The 25,572-nt window shown below is 35.1% G+C and overlaps 1 protein-coding gene across 1 annotated transcript in view; it reads right to left on the bottom strand.

Annotated features, from left to right (window-relative positions):
- The window catches only part of LOC123676920, a 90,627-nt gene that overhangs the window by 8,395 nt on the left and 56,660 nt on the right, over positions 1 to 25,572 (bottom strand). Inside the window, exons 3-6 of the mRNA XM_045613246.1 lie at positions 19,098 to 19,256; positions 17,375 to 17,446; positions 11,915 to 12,012; positions 2,481 to 2,694 (exon numbers count right to left, since the gene is read on the bottom strand). Of these exons, the coding sequence (XP_045469202.1) occupies positions 2,481 to 2,694; positions 11,915 to 12,012; positions 17,375 to 17,446; positions 19,098 to 19,256 (543 nt within the window). The remainder of the gene's footprint in view (positions 1 to 2,480; positions 2,695 to 11,914; positions 12,013 to 17,374; positions 17,447 to 19,097; positions 19,257 to 25,572) is intronic.

Raw genomic sequence — 25,572 nt, 5'->3', positions numbered from 1 at the left:
GATTTAGGTCAAATATACGTCGTTTTGATCGATAACTTGTTGTCATTTTGAAGGTAATATCATTATGCCCTCTCATAGAAGCACTCGTTCCTAGTGGCAAAAAATTGAGTCAGAAGATTTTCTCACGTCTCTGTTGAAGCGAATTTTTCACCAGCAAAATTGTTCGCCATGGACAGGAACAGATGGTGATCAGGACCTCGAACACTTTTTACATCTTCAGCAGCCTAGCTTGAATTTTCGTCATAATCAAAAAAAAAATTAGCGTATTTTCTCTTTGCTAGTGTCCATCCTTGTCGCGCGCTCAAACTTAACTGAGTCAACTTATCACAAAACTGTCAGAAAAGTTTTTGTAGTACGAAATCTTATCTTTTTAGCCATCTAGTGGAACCTGATGGTTTTTTCACCCTGCATGAATATGCTATCAACATTTTTGGAAAAATTTTCTAGTATTCGTTTCAATACCAAAGAATTTATCTTCAGTTTGGCGTATAAGAAAAATTGGAATCGATGAAAGGTCTTGGTCAACGAACTTCAGCAAAATTTTAGGTGGCCGAGTTTTTTCTTTCCGGTGAGTGTAGTTCTATTTTTAGTAATGGCGTAGTTTTTAATTGTCAAATGGCAAGAGATAACACCTTCCACACAGCCGGCTATTCAAAATGAAGCCTCTTATTGGAAAAGCCTTCAGTTGCATAAACAAAAGGACATCTCTAGGGTCAAGTTATGAATAACTAAGTCCCCTTTTCTGTGACCATCCAGCATAATTCCCAATATTGTACAATATTCTTGAACGTCTATGAGCAGCTTTATAATAACAAGTGAAAAGGTTCGAAGAAATATTACCTTAACCAAACGTTTTCATGTTTGTATGAATAAAGAATGAAAATGTTAATAAAACTTTTTCTCAGGCTTGTACAGCATTTTATCTTTAGTAGAAATGTCTTAGGTGTCAGTGGTAAGTTCAGCAGGTAGTACTAAATTGTTTCGGTGTCTATACAAAGTTTTCACTGTTTAATTTCGATTGTAGTACTTTTCAATTTTATTTCCTATAACTCATGAGATGTATTCTTTTGGGACACTAACCATTATTCCATAAAAAAACCTTAAGTGAGTTCATTATTGGAAATCTGCGGCTGAAAGTCATCGAATACTCTCAAATACCTATGGTGAGGCTGCTATTGGTGAAAGAACATGGTTTCAACGCTCCAAGGACGGTGATTTTGACGTCGAATACCAGAAAAGAGAAGGTTTTCGAAGATGGGGAATTGGAGGATTTACTTCATCAGGACTCGTTTAACACGCAACAAGAATTGGCTGGATCATTAGGAGTGACGCAACAAGCCATTTCAAAACGCCTGAAAGCCATGGAAATGATTCAGAAACAAGGAAATTGGGTGCCGTACGAGTTGAAGCCGAGATATGTTGAACGGCGTTTGTTCGCTTGTAAACAGCTGCTTTCAAGGCAAAGACGGAATGGTTTTCTGCATCGCATCGTGACTGAAGACGAAAAATGGGTTTATTATGATAATCCCAAGCGCAGAAAGTCAAGGCGATATCCTGGCCATGCTTCCACGTCGGCGCCCAAACCGAATATTCACGGTTCCAAGATCATGCTCAGTATTTGGTGGGACCAGCTAGGCGTAGTGTATTATGAGTTGTAAAAACAGACTCAACCAATCACAGGCGATTATTATTGAACGCAATCAATGCGTTTGAGTTGAGCATTGAAAGACAAGCGGCCGCAATACAACGAGAGACATTATAAAGTGATTTTACAGCATGACTATGCTCGACCCCATGTTGCAAAAGTGGTCAAGACATACTTGAAAACGTTGAAATGGAAAGTTCTGTGGCGGCTTCTCATAAAGCTCCACATAGCAACAATAAACACAGCATTCGGTGGCCTAGAGGTTAAGAGTGTAGACTCACTCACCGAGATGCGACAAGGTGCCGGGTTCGAGTCCCGGCGGCTCCCGATAATAATAAAATTCCCCAAGCGTCTGTGACACGGCACACACAAATATACCAAAGTGACACTGATGAGTCCGGTGTGTGTGCCAGGGACGAAACGCATAAGTAGGCATATGTGAAATCCTACAGTTCTACCCCACCCTCCGTATTCTTTATACGTTGCTCCCTCGGACTATCACTTGTTTCGATCAATGGCACACGGCTGACCAGAATTTCAGGTCTAATGAAGAAGTGAAAAATTGGATCGATTCGTGGATGGCTTCAGAAGATGGGATTCGAACGCTGCCCTAAAGATGGGAGAAAGTAGTGTCCAGCGATGAACAATACTTTAAATTATAAATGTTTTTACAATAAATCCTCGAATTTCGGAAAAAAACGGCGGAAGCGAAGTTTTTTTACGCCTATGTAATATACCAAAAAAAAAATTAAGGTAAATTATAAACTATTTTTTAATATGCTCGAAATTGTTTCGAATCGAACTCTCCGACGATGCAAGATGAGCACAAACTTACCTTGTGGAGGACACAGACCGTTGTAATAAAATCCTGGATAGACCACATTGTACACCTGTCCGTAGTCGGCAGCAGGCGGCATATGGGGTTGGGGGTGGTGGCCGTTGACTTGCTGGGGCGGCGTGGTTTGTTGTATCTCTTCGCCATGGCCGACTCCGTTGTAATTCGCCGTTTCCTGAGAGGTTTCTTCATTCGACGTGCTCGCAGTGTCGGCCTGAAAATCATAAAGACATGAAAATGAGAAGTTCTAGCCCGAAGCTTGGGGGTAATTAGTCGAAGAAAAACACTTTCTCAAGCTCATATTAACAGAGTTTCCTTTGCAGGATACACTGTATTATTTTTAACTAGAGTTCATTATTCTGACATTACTCCGTTTTCGCTAATCTTGAATTTATTTTCTCTAATTCTGTGGTTATTCCGTTCATTCTTCCACATCTTGTAGAACAAAATCGTGCGAGAATATATCAGAAACGCACAGTTTTCATAGTTATATTTTATTATTCTATGTTGGTACTCCGAACTTTCCGCCACGGCTTTATCTGTCAATTCATCAATTTGCCTTGAAGAAATCAGTTCTGCCAAGCAACATTTTTCAATGCAAAAATCACTAAATTATATTTATGGAAATATTTCTTTAATTTCAATGAAAATGCAATGAATTAGAGAAAATAATGTATAATACTCGTACAGAAGGCTCATTCTACCACTCGTTCATTCCAAAACTCGCCACTTCGTGGCTCGTTTTTGAATTTTGAACTCGTGGAAGAATATCAATGCCTTCTGCACTTGTATTATAAATAACTATTCCCTCATTCTATGGCAAATCCGTTCGTTCCATAATGCCTTGAAGAACAAAATCATCGCAGGAATATCTCAGTTTCACACATATTTCATGGTTATATGCCATTGTTATATGTTGGTACTCTGAAATATCCTGTCACGGATTATTTTTAATTTCATGTTTTTTTTTGATACAGAAAACAGTTCTGAAGACAATTTTTCAATGCAAAAATAACAAGAATCACTTCTGCATTTCAGAATAATGAAGAGAATACTATACACTAAATATTTCCGTGATTGAAGATCTGATTCATTTGAGATTTTGTCTGTGTGTGTAGAATCATCATTTCAACTCCTTGTAGAATTTTGTATTAACCGGAACCATGTAAATTCAAGAATATCGCAAAAAATAACAAAATATTACTGTGACGATATAACTGACAGAATTGAGATTATATTCATTTGAGATATTATTCAATATAACTAAGTATTTACTTCGTGCAGAATTTCCTATGGAAGCATGGCCATGACCATAAAACATCCAAGAAGAATTTCAAAATATTACCCAATATTTTCGTAACCACCGAATAGATAGAGATGAGATTTGGAATATTTAGAGGGATTACCACCACGTGATTTTTGCGTATCAGTCAAATTTTGGTATCCATTCATTCCTCTGACGCTCCTGTGATGACTTTGTACGGTGTACAAAGTTGTACATTCACTTCATCTTTTTTCGAAACAAATAAGTAGAGGACAGCACTGTATGACAACTTCCAGGAAATTATGGTTTAACCTCTTTTGTACTGATTTTTGGTAGGTTTTTTTTTTCACGAATATTTTAAAAATATATCAATGTTTTGTACAGAGCACATATCATCAATTTTTTTTTGTGAAAAACGAAAAGTTATCATTTTTTTTTCATTTTTCAATTTTCGAAAATTGAAAATATTTATTTTCTTCTATGTAGATTATTGTTCACGAAAACTATATGAAAATCCAATAAAAATCGGTGATTTGTAAGAAGAAATACCTTTGATTTCGTTTTGAACTGAGCAGCCACGTGGTGGTGTTCCCTCTCGAATAATAATTTCAAGCTATTTGCGATAATAATTAACAAGCTATCTGCGATAATTCGAGCTGATCACTTCATCAGTCCAGTAGAAAATTTGAGAAAAATATTTGAGCAGAATTTAGTTGCTTGTCAGCTATAAAAGGTTTTACAAAAGTGGTTTCATTTTGATATTTGAAAACGAGAAAAAAGAGAAATCAATAGATGCTTATTTCATTGTGTAGAGAAAGGTGTGCCATTAACGATAGAAAACGATATCAGCCAAGTAGCCTCCATCACGACTACAATTCTTGTACCGTATCGTTTTCATGGAATTTTCTATGACCAATTCGCTCATTTGCGGCATTTATGTCCTCGATATATCGATGTGGAGCATTGACATAGACATTATATTTCACGTGACCCCAGAGAAAAATGTCTAAAGGTGTTAAATCGCAAGATCCTGGTGGCCAATTCTAATCTCCTTTCGAAAAATAAAGAATTCCTTCATCTTGAATCGATTGTGGACAATTGGCATAGACCTTATCTTATTATTATTATTTGAACTGGGGTCGTTTTGCTTCGGTAAGCCTTCCGGGAACTGCGACCATGCAGATCTTTTGTTCACTACCCTACTCATTCATAGAAACCCAGGGAGGTCGTCAACGACGTTAATAAAATTGACAACCTCCCTAGGGGCCTTGGCCATTACCTCTCTGGTATCCAGGACCGGCTTGCCCATGTGAATGGTTCTTAGGCCAGCCAGCTCTGGACACTTGCATATCAAGTGTTCAGAAGTTTCTACTTCCGATCCACAGAGCCTGCAAATCTCGTCTGCTGACTTACCCATACGGTACAAATGATGTTTGTACCGACAGTGCCCCGTCAGCAGTCCCACCATCACCCGAAGCTCCGCTCGTGACTAGACCTTATCTTTGTCGTGGCCCTAAAGAAAAAAGTCTAAAGGTGTTAAATCACAAGATCTACGTGGCCAATTGTGATTACATCTCCGAGAAATAACACGCCCGGAATTTTTTCTTGCAAAATTACGGCCATAAAAGATCATTAATCATAGCTCAGTAGTCCAATTCTTTCACCGCAACAGTTGTGATAGCCCTATCTTCGAATAAGTATGGTCCAATCACACCATCAGCCCAAAAACCGCACCAAACAGTGACACGTTGGGGATGGAGAAGCTTTTAACAATCATTCTTGAATTTTCCGAACCCTTCATCCGAAAATTCTGCTTATTAACATAGCCTCCGAGGAAAAAATGGGCTGAAGATGATTTTTCTATGAAAATCCGGATCATTTTGATGCATTACATAGACCCAATTAGCGAAGATACGACATTGCTGAAGATAGACTGGTTTCAGTTCTTGTTTTAACTGAACTTTAAAAGCCTTTAGTCGTAAGTCTTTATGCAAAATACAGTGTTATGTCCTTTGTGGAAAACCTAATTCCCAAGATCAACGAATAATCTGCAAACCAGGGATTCCATCAACACAAGAGCTACAACAGCTAGAGTTTCAGTTGTTTTTGAGCGACATACACATTTCTAATTCTTCACATCTTCTTCACACTTATCTCAACATCTTAAATGTTTCTACCAGTTCCATTATTGCCTGCCGAGAAGGTGCTTCACGACGACACAAGAGTGCTTTGGTGTTGCAAACAATGACTGCAAAATTTTCAGCAATTTTCGTTTTGAATTTTTGTAGAAAGTCTATTTCCAGTGTTAGATTTTAGATTCAGATTTAATTAAGGAGGTTTCGTTTTACTGCTACCTAATGGTCTATTGTGCCCTCCATCAGAGCTATTCTTTCCATAAAGTGATCTACAGCTCGCCTTCCAGTTCCAGAGTTCTAATGAACAATATCTGGGATGGCTTTAGGAGGCTAATTCCTCACTTCTATAAGTTTCGTGTCCAAGGCAGGTTTTGCGTTGGTTAGCGATGGCGAAGCATTCCGTCACCAGGTGATCTGGAGTTTCTTCCTCCTCCCCACAGAATCTGCACCCGACGTTTTCTGTTAGACCCATTCTCATGAGGTGTTCCTAAGGCGGCAATGCCCTGTGAAAAATCCATTGAGGAGGTGTAGCATTTTCTTACTAAGTTCCAGATACTTCTTGGATCTTGTAGAGTACTTTTTGGAGTGATCCAAACCAGGGAGATTCCGCCAGAGTTTTTCTCTTTCGGTTACCTCCTTTTCCCGAAAGTCTTTCTTGTACGTACATTTTTCTATACCACAGAAAAGTTCTGGGCCGATCAAAGGAGTTTGTGCTCCTTTTCTAGCAAGTGTGTTGGCCTCCTCATTCCCTCTGATTTATTTCCAGTGTTATATTTCTCTCTTAACTAACAAACTTTTTTATATCAAATAAAAATGACAGAAAAGTTGTCAGAAATAGAATTCCGAATCTTTAAACACCCCCCTTTAAAAAACAAAAGCTGCAACACCCCAGAGTCAGATATGCGGGCAATTTCAAATCCCCTTGGAAATCCAATAATCCTAATAAAAATTCTTATTCGTTATACCGTAAGAAATGCACCCCTATGAAGACATTGGGAGAATGAAAATGCACGTACAAGACAGGAATTTTTCCATAAGCGACAACAGAAAACAGGTCAATAAAGCGGCACAGAAAAGTTGGTCCGTTTGCTATTCGTGAATCTCTACCGGGGTTTGAGGGGTGGGGAAATGTTCGTGGAGAATCCGCCGTGAGGGCGACGTAAAGGGGGAAATCAAAACCCTCGAGTATCCAAGGAAACCTTATATCCTTTAGTGGTAGAATCAAGTGGTGAAATATGGATCTCTTGTGTCGATAAATAGTGGCATGATTGGAAAGCGATTTTGGGGGATTTAGACGTAAAGAAGGAGTTTGTCGATGACGAAAAACATGGATGGTTTTAAGAACATCGATCGATACAGCGATCTCACAAGAAGAATTCAGGTTTTCCTTTTCTGAAGAGAATTGAAGGGTTTTCTTATAAAAGGTTTAATTTTGAATAGCTCGCTATCTAGGTAGCTTTCATTTTTTGACATTTGACAAGTAAAGACCAATACGTCATTACTAAAATACACAAATAAATTGTTAGAAGTCACAACAAAAATGGTTAGAATTTTACAGTCACAGTGCAAAACTAATGCACTTTTGGGTCGTCGTAAAGCAATAGAGAAACTGTTGAGACAAGCTGGTGTTGTGAAGAGTCGTAACCGTGTGCGTCACTCAAGAAAAACTGAGAATATTGGTGCTTTTGTCAGTAGTGTTGAGGAAAACCTAGGTTTGTCGATCTTGGGAACTAGGCATTCAACAAATTTTTGCATTTTATATAAAGGCTTTTAAAAAGGTGATCCCAATTGGCGACCGAGATCTTGTGATCTTTAACACCTTCATACTTTTTGATTTGAGGCCACGTGAAATATATGTTGCTAATGGTTCTTCACAATGAGCATCTATTTATTTCTTTTAAGATACAACGTTTTTTATATTAAAATGAAATATCTTATTGAAATACCCTTTACATAATTTCAACAGATGTTTTTCATCTCCCTCTATTACCCGAATATTTCATATTATTTTGGTTTGTTCCTTAATGATAATCCTTTGAAATACAAGAATTTCAGCAGATATACAGGGTGGTCCAGGTTTAATATAATAACTTTAGCGTCGGATAGAACAACTTCTTTCATGAAAAAAAGTTGATATAAACATATATCCTTCAACAAGCTTCGTTTTCAAGAAGTTAAAAAAAAATCATTATCTTCTTTATAACTCTAGTATCATTACATTTATAATGTTAATTTTAAGGTCTTGAAGATTAGATAATGTAATGTTTCGAATGAGGTTAGTGGCTCCTGCTAGAAGTATCCAGTGGCGTAGATATAGGGGTGCGATGATTCTTTCTTTCGAAAATCTACAACATTGCCTATTTCTCGAAAAAATTCTTTCATTCCTGAGTTTTTCTAAAAAAAAAGTCGTCTGAATTTTTTTCATAGAATAAACCGTTTTTGACATAATCGAGTACAAAGCAAACGCTATCTACAAAAATTAATTATGTTTACTCATTAAGCAAATTTAAATCGATTAACTAAATTTTGCATCGGTTCTAGATGTGCGTTGAAAGAAATGGCTCACATTATGAACAATTTTTTTTTTAATTTTTATTGTTTGTTCAAGGGTCTGATAAATGTTCTTTTTGACATTTCCAATTGAATGACATCTGAAAACGTTATAATAAACTACTAATTTTTTTCTTTTTTTAGGAGGAAAAGTTTCATCGCATCCCTGCATCTACGCCTCTGAATAATTTTGGCAGGAGATTGGTACCTAATTCGGAAGACTCCATGATCTAGACTTCGATACCAAAAAATTGAAACAAAATAATACAAGAGTCAAAAAGACGGAAAACTGATTTTTTTTCAAGTATAAACTTTCAAGTTTCAACTATCAAATTTCAAGTTTTTAACTCGAGTCTTTCTTTGAAATATTTTAGAGAATATTTTAATCAACGGTCTTCGAGGGTCACCCTCTATACCAATATTTTTTTTTCGTTAATTACGGACAATAAGGCTTCGTTGCAAACAAAATGGGTTTGGTTTTATTTATGGATCCGAATAATGAAAACGGTTCTCAATATTTCAAGGAGATGAAATATCAGAGCACACATTTGGTTCTTCGAGACAACGCGTCCTCACAGAGCAATAAACTACCTGAGGGGGCAAATCTCAGACTTAAAATCTAGGGTTATCACCGAAAAAGATAACTTTATCTCTTTCATTATAAAAAAAAAACTACAAAATTCCGAGGAAATCCGAACGTCTGTTTGAACAGTTCAAGTGGCCGGGCTTATCCCTATCCCACGAGAAATTGTCACAGATAACGATAGGAGGAAAAAATTTGTCTTTCGAGATATAAATGTCACCTCTTATCTGTCGGTCGCAAACAAAAAATGTAACACGAATAAGCTAATCGATTCCCGGAAGTCATTCTAGCCTCGAGGTTATGATTCTTCTCATTCGATGAGTATCAAAAATCTATCGGGAACAATCGCGTGAGTAGAGAAGGCATATTGCCAACTGGGCGGACAAAAATAATGTTGATATTCCCTTCAACCTAACCTGTAATTTTTTGATCAAGTTAATAACATGAAGGGGTGAATTTCTTGGGTTATTTTTATAGTTTATGCGCTTTTGGTTGGAAATAATCCACTTATTTCCAATAATGAACTATATTTATTATTTTCAATAAAACCTTTGGATTCGTTCAAGGAAACAATAATTTCTACACCCCTGAAATTTTTAGTTTATTTTCTGAACGGGTTTGAAATTAAAAATAGAATAAAATGAAATCCGTCGTTTTTTCGAAAGCTAATGAAGTTGAAGAATGAAAATTGGTACGAGAATCGGTTGCTATTAGAATTAAAATAAAAAAATCAAGGGTTGAAACTGAAAATAGCAATTCTCGGAAACATAAAAACAAACTGAGAACACATGGCAGTAATATGAAACTAAATACAATATTCCTATCGCAAAGTCAGCATTCTGTTTCGAATGGCACATTTTCGGGCTTCATTTTATGGATTAATTTGCTGAGAACCGCAACCTTATAAAATCAACTATTCAACTCAAAAGTCCTCGTAACTTCTTTAATAGTGGTGCTATCAACATAAAAAAAAGTTCTACAGGCTCTTTTTTTTCAGTTGAATCCATAAATGTAATCATTTGTTTTTTTATTGCAATTATAGCTTTGAAGTTATAATACAAACTTGCGTTTTTAAATGAAAACCATACAAATTTCTATAACAAATGAAATCGATGAATTTTTTTTTTTTTCAAAAATATATAACATGACATATAAAGTTGACTTTATGAGGTTGCGGTTTTCACCAAATCAAATCTCTCAAAATTCGAGCCTGAAAATGTGTCATTCTTTTTTTTTAGCTTAAAGGGATTCAGGGATACCCTCACTAGACAACGAAATTGGGACCACCGATTCATAGTTGTGTATACGAAGAAAGGTTTTGTATCTGACCGCAATTTTTTGTTTGTTTGACACATGTCCGTCGTAGTTGAATTAAAAGATCGATTTTTAGAGGCCCACATCTGGGAGATGCGTGGAGTTGTATCAAAAGGGCCATCCCCAATAATCTTAGGCACTTTGGCAGAGTAGTTTGTGTGGAACTGTGAGAGGGCGTTGTCGTACAACAAACATTTTCTCTTTGTCATAATTTTCCTGGATGTGTTCTCTCTTTTGATCTCATTCAATAGTTTCCAGGACGTGACTATTAAATTGTAATCCCTCAAGGAACAACTTGAATCAAAAGATGCTCTTCTCATTTCAGATCCTAATGATTTACAGTTTCTATGCCAAACCGATGTAAATGCTTATGGGGATATCTAAGGTTGATTTAACCGAATTTGTTCAAGTCCCGTTCAAGGTTATTTGGGCCATCTTTAAGCTTCACGCTTCACCGTGTGAGAAGATTGTGGCTGGTGCTGATGATGTTACTGCTACAATAACAGCTGCAGCACCAATAGCTGCTAGAGTTGTTGTTGCTGCAATAACAGCAGCCTCAACAGCAACTGTAGCAGCTATTGCTGCTGCAATTGTGGCAGCGACAACAATCTGCTCCCACCAAAAGAGCGTGAAACCAAAAAATGGTCTGGATGACCTTGAACGGTACTTCAATCAATCAAAAATGTACCAAATTCAGTGAAATCAATCAGATTTCAATAAGCATTCACGTACATGGCTTTGGCCTAAAAACTGTGAATAAATCAGTGATGATCTTGGAAGAAATAATGGCTTTGGCTATTCTACCGTAGAAGGGCTATACTCCCCTATGGAGGCTTTTAGATAAATAGATGCCTCTAGTTTGTTCTTCTTGTACGAGGAGTTAATGTTTTGCCTTGGCTATACAGATTTGAATTTCATTGAACATGTGTGTCATGTGATGAGAAGTAGACTCCACAGAAGTTCAAGTTGGTTGGAATGATAGGAATGCCACAAGCAGACATAGTCTATCCAATCTGTCGAGGACTAGACGTGTACGGAGTTGCTAAGCATTTTGTCATATTTCTTGTAAATAACATGCTTTATTCTCCATGAGAAAGAAGCAACCACAGCCATGGTTCTTGTATACAAGTTTATCGAAGCCAATCTCGAAAACAATACATCACATCATTAAAGGTAACAAAGGAGTAGAATAACAGCACTTCCATGTGGTGGAGACGAATCAAATTTTGAACCAAAAGCTGATTTCCTTCTTTTTGTGAAACAAATATTCGAGCAATATATAAAGAGGTTGAATCATAATGTTTTCGTTTGAACCTGAGGAGATCAAGACCGAAATCTTCCTGCTGAGAGTTGATGACACCACTTATCGTCAAATATAAACAAAAATAATGAAATGAATAGAATACTCATAATATCTCAAACGTAATTCACACTGATTCGAGTAAGATAAGCCTTCCAGATTTCAAGGAAATCACTCGAAATTCTGAGCAGTCACTATCACTTGTGAAAGTAAACAATGTTCGATAACACGTGTTCGACAAACGCAGAAATCATAAAACCAATAGAAAAAAAATGCCGATTCACTCACCAAAGATTCCGTACTGTATTTTTTCGACCTCTCGCAACTGTCATTGTTGTAATACGTCGTCGGGGCATTGTACACCATCAAGGGATACGGTTCATAACCTGCAAAAAAAACGAAAATGTCAAAATAACGGCACAGAAGCGTAACCTATGTTTTCGCCCATTTCTCAAGCGACGCAAATGCGAAGGGTGAAATTGCCGATTATCGAATGAGGAAAAGTCGTACACGAGCCAAGAGCGAACGACGAAATGTCACATGTCTAAAAGCGAGCTCGCGTCTTTTGGCATACGCAGTGAGAAAAAACACCGGCGGGAGCTGTGCCAGAGGCGAACGTACCTGCGAATTTCATGCACATGGTCTAGCGTTGTCTAGCGGACGCATTTTCTAGGAATTAATTAGGTGGCGTTCAGGTTTTCGCGAAGTTTCCGGATTTTGAGATTCATCAAAGGTAGCGTGTACGAGTCTGAGGAAATTTGGGGATGAAGGAGTCAAGGCTGCGGTTGCCTTGGAAACTTGTCAGATTACCTCCTGAATTCCTAAATAAACTTATTATGGCCATGTTCGACGATCCGCTATTGAACAACGGTTCGTAAGGATTATATCAATTTCGATACAGTTTGCATTTGATAGCTTCATCTAATTGAATATGTATATAAAATATTGTTTCAAGATAATATTTTAATTTCTATTCGGCCTTCAAATTAGAGGACACGAGAGCTAAGGAGGACGTTTTCATTATTGTCTTTCTGAAGAAAATAATATAGTTTTAGCTTTGTAATATCGCTGTTATAGATTTTTTATTTTTTACATCCAATATAAAACACAATAAACATTATTATTATTATTACTATTCATTGGTAGCTACACTTCAATATGCATTTAAGACAAACTCCGAACAACCTTATACTAGGTGGTCCAACGAAACACCTCGATTTTCCAACTTTCTTACTAAAGTGAAAAATGTGGAAAATCGATCTCAAAATATACTACTCAATTTTTCATATAAAAATGAACCTCTTGGAAAACCCTTTATTATACATTAAAAAGTTGACGCATTCTATGGCATGAAACACATATTAATTAGTGTTAGCGTTTCACTCCAAAAAGGAGCCCCTTAACATCTGCCCGATATATTATTCATAAATTCTGAAGATAGAATATATTGTTTTGTACTTTTCAGAAATGGATAGGTCAAACCTTGATATACAAGTACGAAATTTTTCCCTGTCTTCCCTTGTGGGAGGTTTTAATTTTCTGCTTCAATAAGAAGAAATCTGCGAATGAGGCTCATCGAATGCTCGCAAATACCTATGGCGAGGCCGCTATTAGTGAAAGAACGTGCCGAGAGTGGTTTCAACGCTTCAAGAACGATGATTATGACGTGAAAGACTAGCATGGCGATAGAAGAGAGAAGGTTTTCGAAGATGCAGAATTGAAGGCATTTTTTGATCAAGACTCGTGTCAAACGCAACAAGAATTGGCTGGATCATTGGAAGTGACGCAACAAGCCATTTCAAAACGCCTGAAAGTCATGGGAATGATTCAGAAACAAGGAAATTGGGTGCCGTACGAATTGAAGTCGAGAGATGTTAAATGGCGTTTGTTTGCTTGTGAACATCTGCTTGCAAAGCAAAGACGGAAAGGATTTCGGCTTCGCATCGTGAATGTAGATGAAAAATGGGTTCATTATGACAATCCCAAGCTCAGAAAATCATAAGGTTATCTCGGCCATGCTCCCGCGTCCACGGCTAAACCTAATATTCACGGATCATGAGTAATGCTCAGTATTCGGTGAGACCAGCTCGTCGTAGTGTATCATGAGTTGTTGAAACTGACTGAAACAATCACAGACAATCGTTATCGAAAGCAATTAATGTGTTTCAGCTGAACATTGGAAGACAAACGGCCACAATACAACGTGAGACATGATACAGTGATTTTACGGCATGACAATGCTCGACTTCTTGTTGCGAAAGTGGTCAAGACATACTTGAAAACGTTGAAATGGGAAGTCCTACCCCACTCGTTGTATTCTCCAGACATTACTCCATCACTTGTTTCGATCAATAGCACATGGCCTGGCAGACCAGAACTTACGGTCTTATGAAGAAGTAAAAAATTGGATCGATTCGTGGATCGCTTCAAAAGATGACCAGTCTTTTCAACGCGGGATTTGTACGCTTCCTGAAAGATGGTAAAAAGTAGTGGACAGCGATCGACAATACTTCGAATCATAAATGTATAATTAGTTTTTTATAATAAAGCCTCGAATTTCGGAAAAACGGCGGAAGCAAAATTGTATGTCTATATATTTCTTGAAATCGAACACATTTTAGTATTCCTTATTATTTTCTGTATTTATGTGGGCCATTTTTGAACATTCTCTTTGAAGTTCTTAAAAAAGGGGACTAAACATATAGTTGACTCAAATAATTCATTCTACCCAGCATGGTTTGAAGAAAACACTCGTTAGTTTTGAACCCGCAGCAATCCAACCCTTCAATTTTCTGTTGATTTCTATAGCACTTGACTTATGTATTCATAGTACTTAAATGTGGAATATGAATGACTATGCATTAGTTTTTAATCTTTCATTATATCAATCCCCACATCTGAAAATGAAACGATGAATAGAAATAATCAGCTGTTTCCCTGAATTTCTAACAAATACATGACTAGTTAACCATGGGTCTCATTGAAAAAACAATACACCCCTATCTAAATTTGACTTAATGAAATAGGGAAGAATAAGAAAGTCTCTTTAATCTGGCTTCACGCTCACTGTCACTTGGAAATTAAAGGAAATAAAGAGGCCAATATTCTTGTCAGAAAAGCTAAAACTCCTTTCAATGTCTCAGAACCTTTGTGCTGTATGGTTAAAATTTAACCATATTATTTAACCGTTAAATAAACCTACAAGGAAGAGTTTCAGGAGAAGAAAAAACCGAAAGGGAAACATCCTGGCGGAATCTTCCTGGGTTAGTTCATTCCAAAAAGTTTTATACTGCGAGATCTAAGAAGTATTTTTATCTTTGCAAGAATATGCTACACCTGCTCACTGGATTCCTCACAGTACATTGCTGTCTCAGGAAGCACCCCATGAAGATGAGTATAGCAAAAAACGACAAGTACAGATTCTGCCTGGGGAAGGGGAAGAAGATTTTGGATTACGTGAGGAAGTAACTTCTTCGAAACCATCCCAGATACTGAAGTTCATTAGAACTTAGGAACTAGAGGGCGAGCTGTATAATACGACGATCAATGGCGAGAACAGCTCTGATGGAGACACAATCTGATCTGAATCTAAAAATTTGATCTAAACTTGAGGAGAACCATTTTAGATATCTTCGTTGTCAGTAACAAAGGAAAACTTATAGAAATAAAATTTTTGGATAAATCGAAAAGAAAGTGCTTTTGGTATGAAATTAAGTTAAAAATGCCGTAACTTGGCTGGGATACTATACCACACCCACCTTTATTCTCCTGATATTTTGCCAAATGTTTCAACCTGTTCCTGTGTCTTGACAATTGTATAAGGCATAGGAAGTTCAAAAGTCGAGTTTCTGTTATAGACGCAGTCAGGCACTTTTCCGAGTTTAAAGCTGTAGATAAGCACATTTCTAAATAAGAAATCTGTATCTGTAGCACATAAGCAATTAATTATTGCTCATTAGATGCTGTAGTGCTTTTTTCTGTGATGGGAAGCATTTTAGAAAATTGGTTTTTCATTCCATTATAGTGTTATAAATAACTATATCCTTACCTATCCTATCTATCATTCTATACTAGGTACCCCATTTTGTGATTAAAACAAACATAAACGTATTAATCAATGCCACATTCTGTCCATTTCAATCGTATGAAATGATTTGTACATTTGCTTTCAACGTTGATGGCAAAAATAGAGCTTGACTCGTTTTTTGAATATCCCTTATATTCTCAATGCAAAACGTTCAAATTTCATTTTGCATTTTATTACCCTTTTATATTACAGCAAATTCCGTTCTTATATTCCTGAAAACCACTCTAGTAAAATGTGAATTCAATCAATCTTCCAACCTAATCGAGCTGAAAGCTTCTTCTTGGACAAATATAGAGCGGATATCTTATGTACATAACCTTTTCGACTATCGGAGACGTCAGCGAATTTCCTGATTCTCCACAAACCTTGCATGTCAGCAGAGCGAGTAATTATCCCTTGACAAAAAAGGTATATTCTTCTTTCGGAGTTTTTCATTGTTGATTCAACACGAATGTGCGCCTTTCTTTGGTCTTTATCTATGAATAATAGACCTACTTCAACAATGCGAAGGGTTTTCCGATAAGAGGTTCAATTTGGAATAACCCGCTTTATGGACAGCTGTCACTTATGAAGCTATCATCTTTTGACATTCTACGAGAAAAAACTACGCCATTACTGAATATACAACGATATACGTTACAATAACAAAATGAAATTCAAAAAATGAAATGAGGTCAAAAGAAACACTTTTTATTTACCATTTTTTTCGATTCGGTCTAGATGGAAAGATATAGCCATTTTAAATTTTCATAATAAGCTATACCACCCTTGGAAACCTGCACACTATAGTAATTTACGTAACAAGTCCGGAAAATAGGGTTTTTTTGGACGAATAGACAAAATTCCAGGACGAGCGTAAGCGAGTCCTGGAAGTCTGTGAGTCCAAAAAAACCATTTTCGGACGGAGCATTATACGAAAAAATATGAGGAATAGTTTTATTTGTCAAAATGGTCAAATATTCTTCAATAACCGTTCAAATTAATTTTAGAATTGGGTTCTTCGAATTTTTGGCATTTTTATGTATTGGTATAATGGAGAAACTGGAAGATTTTGAGTAGGGAGAACATTCATCCTATCGATGAAAAAATTATATTTCTGAAATCATTTTCTTGGATGGAACCATTTGGGAGATATAACTGAAAAATATTTTTTATGGATTTCCAACACCCTGTATCTTTTCAACGCAGTCGAAGCGTAAAAATGGTAAAAGAACAAAGTGTTTCTTTTGAAATCAGGAATCTACTGTTCAAATGTATGTACAAGTCAAAGACTCACCCTGTATAACTAAACAGGAAGTACTTATGCTGCATTTATATTTTACCCACAAGATTTTATTTAAAATTGATTATTGCAACTAAACGTTGAACAGTATAAAATTCCGAATAATTAACACTGAAAGACTATTATTATCATTATTTGGACGTCAAAGAGTTCCAATATGTGATAATATCACGTCAAAACAAAGCTACAAGTGTCAAGTGCCTGTTATACCTGAGTAATCGAACAGGATATCGTTTTTTTTCCCACTTATTAGAATACATGTTGAAGATTTCGAATCTATCATTTGGTACTTCAACGATATTAACTGATTGATACCTTTCATAGAAAAACATGTAATATACGTGTTCGAATTGATGTTAAAATTGAATTGTTTACTCACTATTAACATAATAGATTCCATTTTGATCTAGGAAACCATTCGGGAACATAAATTGTGATTCATATTCTAAGTCTGAAAAAAAAAAGAAAAAAGGATTAATACGAATGAAGGAATTTGATAGTGTGGGAAAAAAACATAGACATTTTTTCATCATGATTCATATTACAAAATAAGTGATGTGTTGGGTATTTCATCGAATGCTTAACATACTACGATTGTGGTAGGGATCTACAACATTCGGAACCATAAACTATTTACCGAGATCTTTCTAAACATTCCTATTGCTTGTAAAAATTCGAATTCATTCACTTAACTGAATATTGCCGCGATATTATTTTCAATAAATGAACAAAATTGAACTAACATGTATGAATGACACAACTGAACTACCACATGGGAAAGAAAACTGAATGAAGACGCCTACAAATTGTTCTTATGTGCTTGAAAAGAATATTGCCCAACCCTCAATATCCATTTCAAACATCAAACTCTAATATAAAATAATCATATTGATCTACATCAGAATACTGGGTAATACACATAGATAAAGGGAGCATATTTCATTTTCAATAAGCAAATATTGTCCCTTACATAAACTATCAATTTGACATGAAGCGCGCGGAAATGAAAACATATCAGTGATACGATATTTCACTCAGAAGAGCAAAAGTTGCCAAACCTTGGATTTCAGCAGGTAGATACAAAAAATAATAAATATTCTGCTTATTATAAATTCGACAATAAGGAAAAATATCGGGTTCCAAATATTCAAATTTGCATATTTAATGGGGAATCACTCAAATAAATATATTTTATTCAATATAATATACATTCAAAACAATATACATAATAAAATTGTGGATTTGAAAATAACGGGTGTTTTTTTTCGAGGTATATAACTTTAAGTTGGCATTACTGTTCGAGATGGTGACCGATTTAACAGCTGTCAAGTGATTTATTCTCAGTTTGGTTTGGCAATTCATGAATAGACTCGCGCCTGAACAACGCTTGCAAATAGTGCAATTTAATTCCGAAAATAATGGTTCTGTGCGAAATACGTATCGCGCACTACGTCCATTTTATTTTGTTTAACGATGAAGCGCACTTTTGATTGAATGGCGACGTCAACAAACAAAACTGCCGCATTTGGAGTGAAGCTAATCCTCAAGAGTATGTCAAAACACCGTTACATCCAGAAAAACTGACTGTTTGGTGCGCTTTATGGGCTGGTGAAATCATTGGTCCGTACTTTTTCAAAAGGCTATGTAAAGTCATTGCTCTATGTCTATACGGATAAGCCACAAACCCTTGACCATTTGGAAGACAACATTCGCCGTGTTATTGCCGATATACGGCCACAAATGTTGGAAAAAGTCATCGAAAATTGGACGTCCAGATTGGACTACATCCGAGCCAGCCGTGAAGGTCATATGCCAGATATCATATTTAAAATGTGATGCCACAAGATTATCTAGCGGATAAATAAAATTCATGTCAATGGAATAATCCATCGTTGTTTCATTGCAATTTAAAGTTCTATAGCTCTAAAAAAAACACCCTTTATATAACAATCCGACAACGTAATCTAACCATGTTGATGGGGACATGTAAAAATTGCGTATACTCCCTCTATCTATGTTTAATACTTTATGGGTCATATTATATTATTGAAATAATAAAATATGAAATATCAATGGGAGGTCCAATGTGATTGAAAAGTTACCTGTGCTCTGGTACTCGGGCGTACCATTTCCTGTAGAATTGCCTGTAGATGTCGAGGAGTTTCCTGTTGATGTTTGGGTGGAATATGTTTTGGGTTTGTTCAGGTAACCTTTTTTGAATAGCACATCTTGTCTAGGGGTTGTTATCCTCGTATATTCATCTGAAACCAGAGAAATCGTGAAAATTACTGCAATTGTCGCTTTTGGTCTATTCATGTTTGAATTTATCGAACCATTTTTGATTGATTATAATATTTTCAAACCAAGAATTAGAACTCCCTTAGTTATCAATAGAAATTGAATAGGAAGTTGGACCAAAATATTCTACAGGAAATTTATGAAAGAAGAAATGAAAGCTCGAAAGATTGAAAAACTGACTAGATTTACATTTCTATCTATACTTATATTTTATGATTGTGAAAATGTATCTACTCATTTCCAAGTTGAATCGAGCTATTAAATATTTGGAATTTCTCACTATAAAAACCAATCTTTCGCATGATTTAATATTTTCTCATGCATCACAGTAGCTCTCAACTCATAGCAATAAAATTAATAATAAACATCAGGGACGGCGAAGGAGGTGGGTACGCTTATTAGATTCACTCTCCTGAGAATACCGATTTGAAATCGAGTTATTTTAAAGAAAATTATCATTTTCTGCGAATCACTTGGATTTTCCAAACGACGAACTATTCGAGCTTTAGGCTCAACTGAAATATAAACATTTTTTTCAATCTTCAATTTACAAGCCATTACGATATAATAGATTAAATAAATTAAAAGGTAAATCATTGAATGACTGTTCTTCATACCGGGTGATTCAGCACTTTGACAAACTTCATAAGGTGAATCCTTACAATATTCTAATATGAATGTTTAAAGAAATGTATATTCGACAACGCTTTGTTTCCAAGATACAAGGAGTTAAAGTTTTTTTTATAGTTGAATTTTTTTTTGATTGACTTTTGAAATAATGAACTCAATCAAACGAAAATTGGTATTTTGGTTTTTTGAAGTGTCAAATTTGAAGCTGATGCTATTATTGCTCTCATTCGTAGGGAGCGCCACCTACACTTCTTTTTCTTCTATGGAGATTTATAACTTTCTAGATCGTACTTTTAGCGCATTTTTTAGTTAATCGATTCCTCTATCATATCTACGTTAACAAGGTACTATAAGCAACCGTTTTCTAGATATTTGGACTTAATTTCAAGACTGATAACCCTTGCGAGTTGAAGTTATTAACATACATTATTTTGCATTTTTCACAAGAATGCTTAGGAAATGAATTTGACGTTTAAGTAAGTAGTTTTGGTTTTTTGCTGGGGGCGCCATCTATTCTATTACTGTTTCCTCGTTTGAAGAGGTCATTAATTTTGGGTAAAACTTGTATCTTGGAAACAAAGCGTTTCCGGACATATATTAATAAGGACAATTTATATTAGAAAATTGTGAGTTATATGAGTTTGTCGAAATATTCGAGAATTTTATGTAAAACTTGATATTTATACGAATAAATAAATTGAATTGAAATTTGGAAGCCAACTGAACATTTTGAATTTGAAATTTTTTACATACAGTTCAAATTTGTACCAAAATTTTTGAGACATAAGTTATCTAGCTGATAAATTTCAAAAATCCATAACTTGAAACTATTGGTACTTTTCAGTGAAAAATATAATATTCAATATCATTCTATCAAGTTACGATTTCTGAAGCAGAACTGAAGACCATCTTTGAAAAAGGTTAATTCTTTTTTCTGAGAATGTAATCAATTTTTCAATCACTAGAATAAAAATCGATGAACAATTCAAATACAATATTGAAAAAAAGACGACGATTCCATCGTCCATCATGTATATAATTAATCGTTTTCTACTGTTTAGGCGAATGAGATATAATATGCTCAATGCCAACACTGTACTTTGGCCCCTATACAGTTAATATAGGAGTTCCTAAATAAAAATGTTAATTAACGCCAGAAAAAACAACATATCATCAACGTATCATGCGATCAGAATCATGTTTAGTATGATACCTTCTAATCTAGCCACTTATTTCTTCGTTTGTTTTGGATGTAACACTATTTTCGTGATGTTATCATCGATTGATGACGTACAAGTCTGTCACGATATATATATGAAGGAATCAGTTGCATATTTTTGTCTAACATAAATATAATGAATAAACAATATGATAATATAGCGATAACGTTGTTTATTTGCTAATCATGCATGTTATCCCTAAAAAAATTGATCTAATGTTAGTCGAATAAACAGATGAAAGGTTCAAAAATATGTTTGCATTGAAAATGAAACATATTATACTAACTGACAAAGAAACTGTAACACCCAGAAGGATCTGGTTGAAATTAAAAATTTTCTCGGTAAAACATAGTTAATAGAGCAAGGAGTGAATGATTCGAATTTGGAAAAAAAACGAAGGGTTTACATATTTTTTATTATAAATTTGTTGATAATGTGTTTGTCTACCGCGATTATCTATACACTCCCCAACATCTCTCGGCATTGATGCAATAAGATAGTATATTTCTGAACTTCATGTATCAGAGCCGCCAGAGTACGTGGGGCTGGGGAAAATTTCCAAGCCTTCTACACACGATGTCCCAAACATGTGCTATGGGCGAAAGATCGGGGGATCTGGGCGGCCATGGCAAAATATTCACATGGGTCGCTTCGAAAAAAATTAAACTAACTCTGGCAACATGAGGTCGGGCATTATCTTGCTTTAGCCATTTTAACAAAAACTAAATATTAACTTTGAATCTCCTCGAACAGCTGGTTTGTTGTAAAATTAAAAAAACTTGCAAAATTTACAATCTACATTATTTAAGTAAAGAAAAATTGTTTACATGAAAAAACCTTCATAATTTTTTCTCCAAATTCAATCATATACTCCCTTGCTAAATTATCTGTTTTACGAAGAAAAAAATTAAAATTTAAACAGCTCCTTCTGAGTGTTGCAGTTTCTTTGTCAGTTAGTATATTTATCGTGGGAAATATTTCTACAATTACGAAATTATGTGAAGATGTTCGGGACGCATATCGTTCCACCAAAAACTGAAATTAACATTGCATGATTGAAATCAGTAAGGTCTCCACTATATTAATTCCGAGAAAACGGAAACTGTGGAGGGTCCTATATTTCACATAGAAAAAATACGTTTTTATTACGAACATGCCTTTCAATTGAGTCCATTGTGTACTTTTGTTCACATCCAGACCGTTCTGAATAATTGCAAGGCCACGAGGGATAGACAATTGAGAAGGACCGCTGTCGATTGTGACAATGTAATTTCTTCGACGCACGCGATGGGAATCGGCTAAAATTGTTTCGAAAATGGGACAGTACGGACGAGGTACTCTTGAAGGTAATTAATATAAATACGTCTGTTTGATCTAAATGGTACCTAATTGAGAAATAAGGCGATATAGGTAGGTATAGTATATCCAAAGTCACTTGAACTAGTCCATAAAATCGCTTGGCCAGATGTCTCTTTTGAAGTGGATACCGCGATCCGCCAAATACTGGGGTTTATTTGAAAGTATTCTTGAGCAATAAATACACTGGCCCCAAAGGAATTTCTGTAAACTTGGACAACCCTTGTATAATCGAAACATTCTGGTTTCTTTTAAGTGACTTTGGATATACCATACATGAATTACATACAGGATGGATTAGATTTTGGTGCAATGACTTTGGCATCGAATACAAAAACTCTTGAACTCATAAAAAAATTCCTATAAACATAAATCCTAACAAGCTTCGTTTTCCAGAAACAGGTTGTTAAAAATCAGTTTTTTACTTACTCTGGTATTATTACATCCATTGTTTCAATTTTTACATATTGAAGTCTTACTTCAAGGAAGTACTTTTTTAATAAGCTCTGTTGATTTAAGAAATGAAATATTTTTTTGGAAAAAACAGTGTTGTAGATTCTCAATAACAAAAGGATCATCTAAGCCCTATATCTACGCCACTGGATAATTTTGGCAGGAGACTCTTACCTCATTTGGAACATTACATTATCAAGACTTCAATACCTAAAAATTAAAACAATGAATCTAATAATACCAGAGTTTTAAGTGAAAAACTGATTTTTTTTCCAAACTTCAACACCTTGTATTTCAAAAACGAAGCTTTTAAGGATATATGTTTATGGGAATTCTTTCATGAATGGATTCGTTGTGTGTACTATTTCATAGTGAAGTTTTGTAGGAAAAGACTAATTCTTGGAAAAAACTGCAGATTCGTTCGACTTCCGGTTTCAGTGGAAATGGTAACAACTGTTTTCTTTGAACCCCTCCCTTATATTCATAAACAGATTACTCATTGAATTCTACATTGCTTTAATGTATCATTTGCATATTTTCCACGGAAAACATGTGTGAAATCTGAAAATATCACAAATAGGACTTCTTTTCAATGTTAATAACTTCGAGATTTTTATATGAAAATTTCTAATACCCTATACTAGCTTGTATCAGAAGACATACCAATGCGTCTTCACTATACCTCCTAGAAGACCAATACTTTGTCTAGGAGGTATTGGTCTTTTCCGTTAATTGATAATTCAATTGAACATACAGGATATTTCGATTTTAATGTCAAAGTCAGCAAAAACAGAAACCTCAAAAAAATTTTTTCGAATGAGAACGTATTTTTTATTGGTTAGATGAAACTTACATCAAAAAATAATGTATAAGAGCAATACATACCACTGCTCTAAAATTAGAGTGTTAGAGGGAGTGTAGCAATGTGAACAAAAAATTGTAATAAACATAGAACCGTACAAGAAATAAACTTCGTTATATTCCATGAAACTACATGGATTATTGTTCTTATCTAATCGTTCTATTTTGAAATTCATAACATCGTAAGATTTTCTGTTGAATAAATACTAAGTACCAACATATGTTGAAAGTGGTTCTAGGTTCTAGGAGAATAGTCGAATGTGCGATATTTGCATTTTTTCATTCAGAAATTTTTGGTCTTCTCGCTAAAAAACATAACCATGCATAAAAGGCTTTGATAGTTATCAATCGAATTTATAGGTCTATGGCTTGATCATTACCTAGAATAAATTTAAGCCAATATGTATGAATAATAAAATTTTATATTTTTCAACCATCTTGACTTGAACAGTAATCAAACAGTTCAACAAAAGGTTTAATTCATTATTTAATCCACTTTTTTTTGTCTTTTTCATAATGAGGGCAATAATCATAAATGTATTCAATATTTAACATTACATTTTAAAAAAATACGATAGGCATTTTATTTTAGGATATTGAAAAATCCGCACGAGTAACCCAGAAAAACTTGGCATCCTATAATATGAATTCGAACAAATTATGTATGCTTCAAATTCATGGAAAATTTCCAAACAAACGTTTCAGTTTGTTGGGGTCACACTATGGGATGATCTTTTTGACATCCTTTCGAAATAAGTGATAGTAAAGTTTTATTCTTTATTCATCTTACCCAAGCATTTGTCAACAATATAATAGGCAGAAAATCTTTTCCATATAATGAAAAGAATAAAATATTTATATCTTAACATTTTTAGCTGGTAATTTTGAGATCATTTGAGTTGGAAAGTCAAGCGAATAAATGAATGAAAGTCGTTACTGAAAAAGAAGAACTTTCAGATTCAGGAAAAATGGCCTAACTGTAGCTAAGAAAACATCAAGTAATGTTCCATAAAATCCATCAAGATTTATCTCATTCATTATGCTGAAATATACACACCGGAAAAATTAGGGGAAAGGACAAAATCTCAACGAAGTTTATAATTCATTTTCTCTAGTACCTTCGATCTTTATTTTTGAATTATAGGTTGATTCATCGAGAATATTGTAATGCCGTCCTCCAATTATAAAGGGTGTTCTTTTTTTAGAGCTATAGAACTATAAATTGCAATAAAACAACGATGGATTATTCGATTCACATGAATTTTATTTATCCGCAAGATAATCTTGTGGCATTACATTTTAAATAAGATTTCTCTAATTCTGTGGTTATTCCGTTCATTCTTCCACATCTTGTAGAACAAAATCGTGCGAGAATATATCAGAAACGCACAGTTTTCATGGTTATATTTTATTATTCTATGTTGGTACTCCGAACTTTCCGCCACGGCTTTATCTGTCAATTCATCAATTTGCCTTATTAATCAGTTCTGCCAACCAACATTTTTCAATGCAAAAATCACTAAATTATATTTATGGAAATATTTCATTAATTTCAATGAAAATGCAATGAATTAGAGAAAATAATGTATAATACTCGTACAGAAGGCTCATTCTACCACTCGTTCATTCCAAAACTCGCCACTTCGTGGCTCGTTTTTGAATTTTGAACACGTGGAAGAATATCAATGCCTTCTGCACTTGTATTATAAATAACTATTCTGGCATATGACCGCCACGGCTGGCTCGGATGTAGTCCAAT

Source organism: Harmonia axyridis, chromosome 3 (assembly GCF_914767665.1).
Source record: "Harmonia axyridis chromosome 3, icHarAxyr1.1, whole genome shotgun sequence".
NCBI classification, from domain to species: Eukaryota; Metazoa; Arthropoda; class Insecta; order Coleoptera; family Coccinellidae; genus Harmonia; species Harmonia axyridis.
Note: the sequence above shows the minus strand (reverse complement) of the source record. Positions and strands in the feature narration are given on the sequence as shown.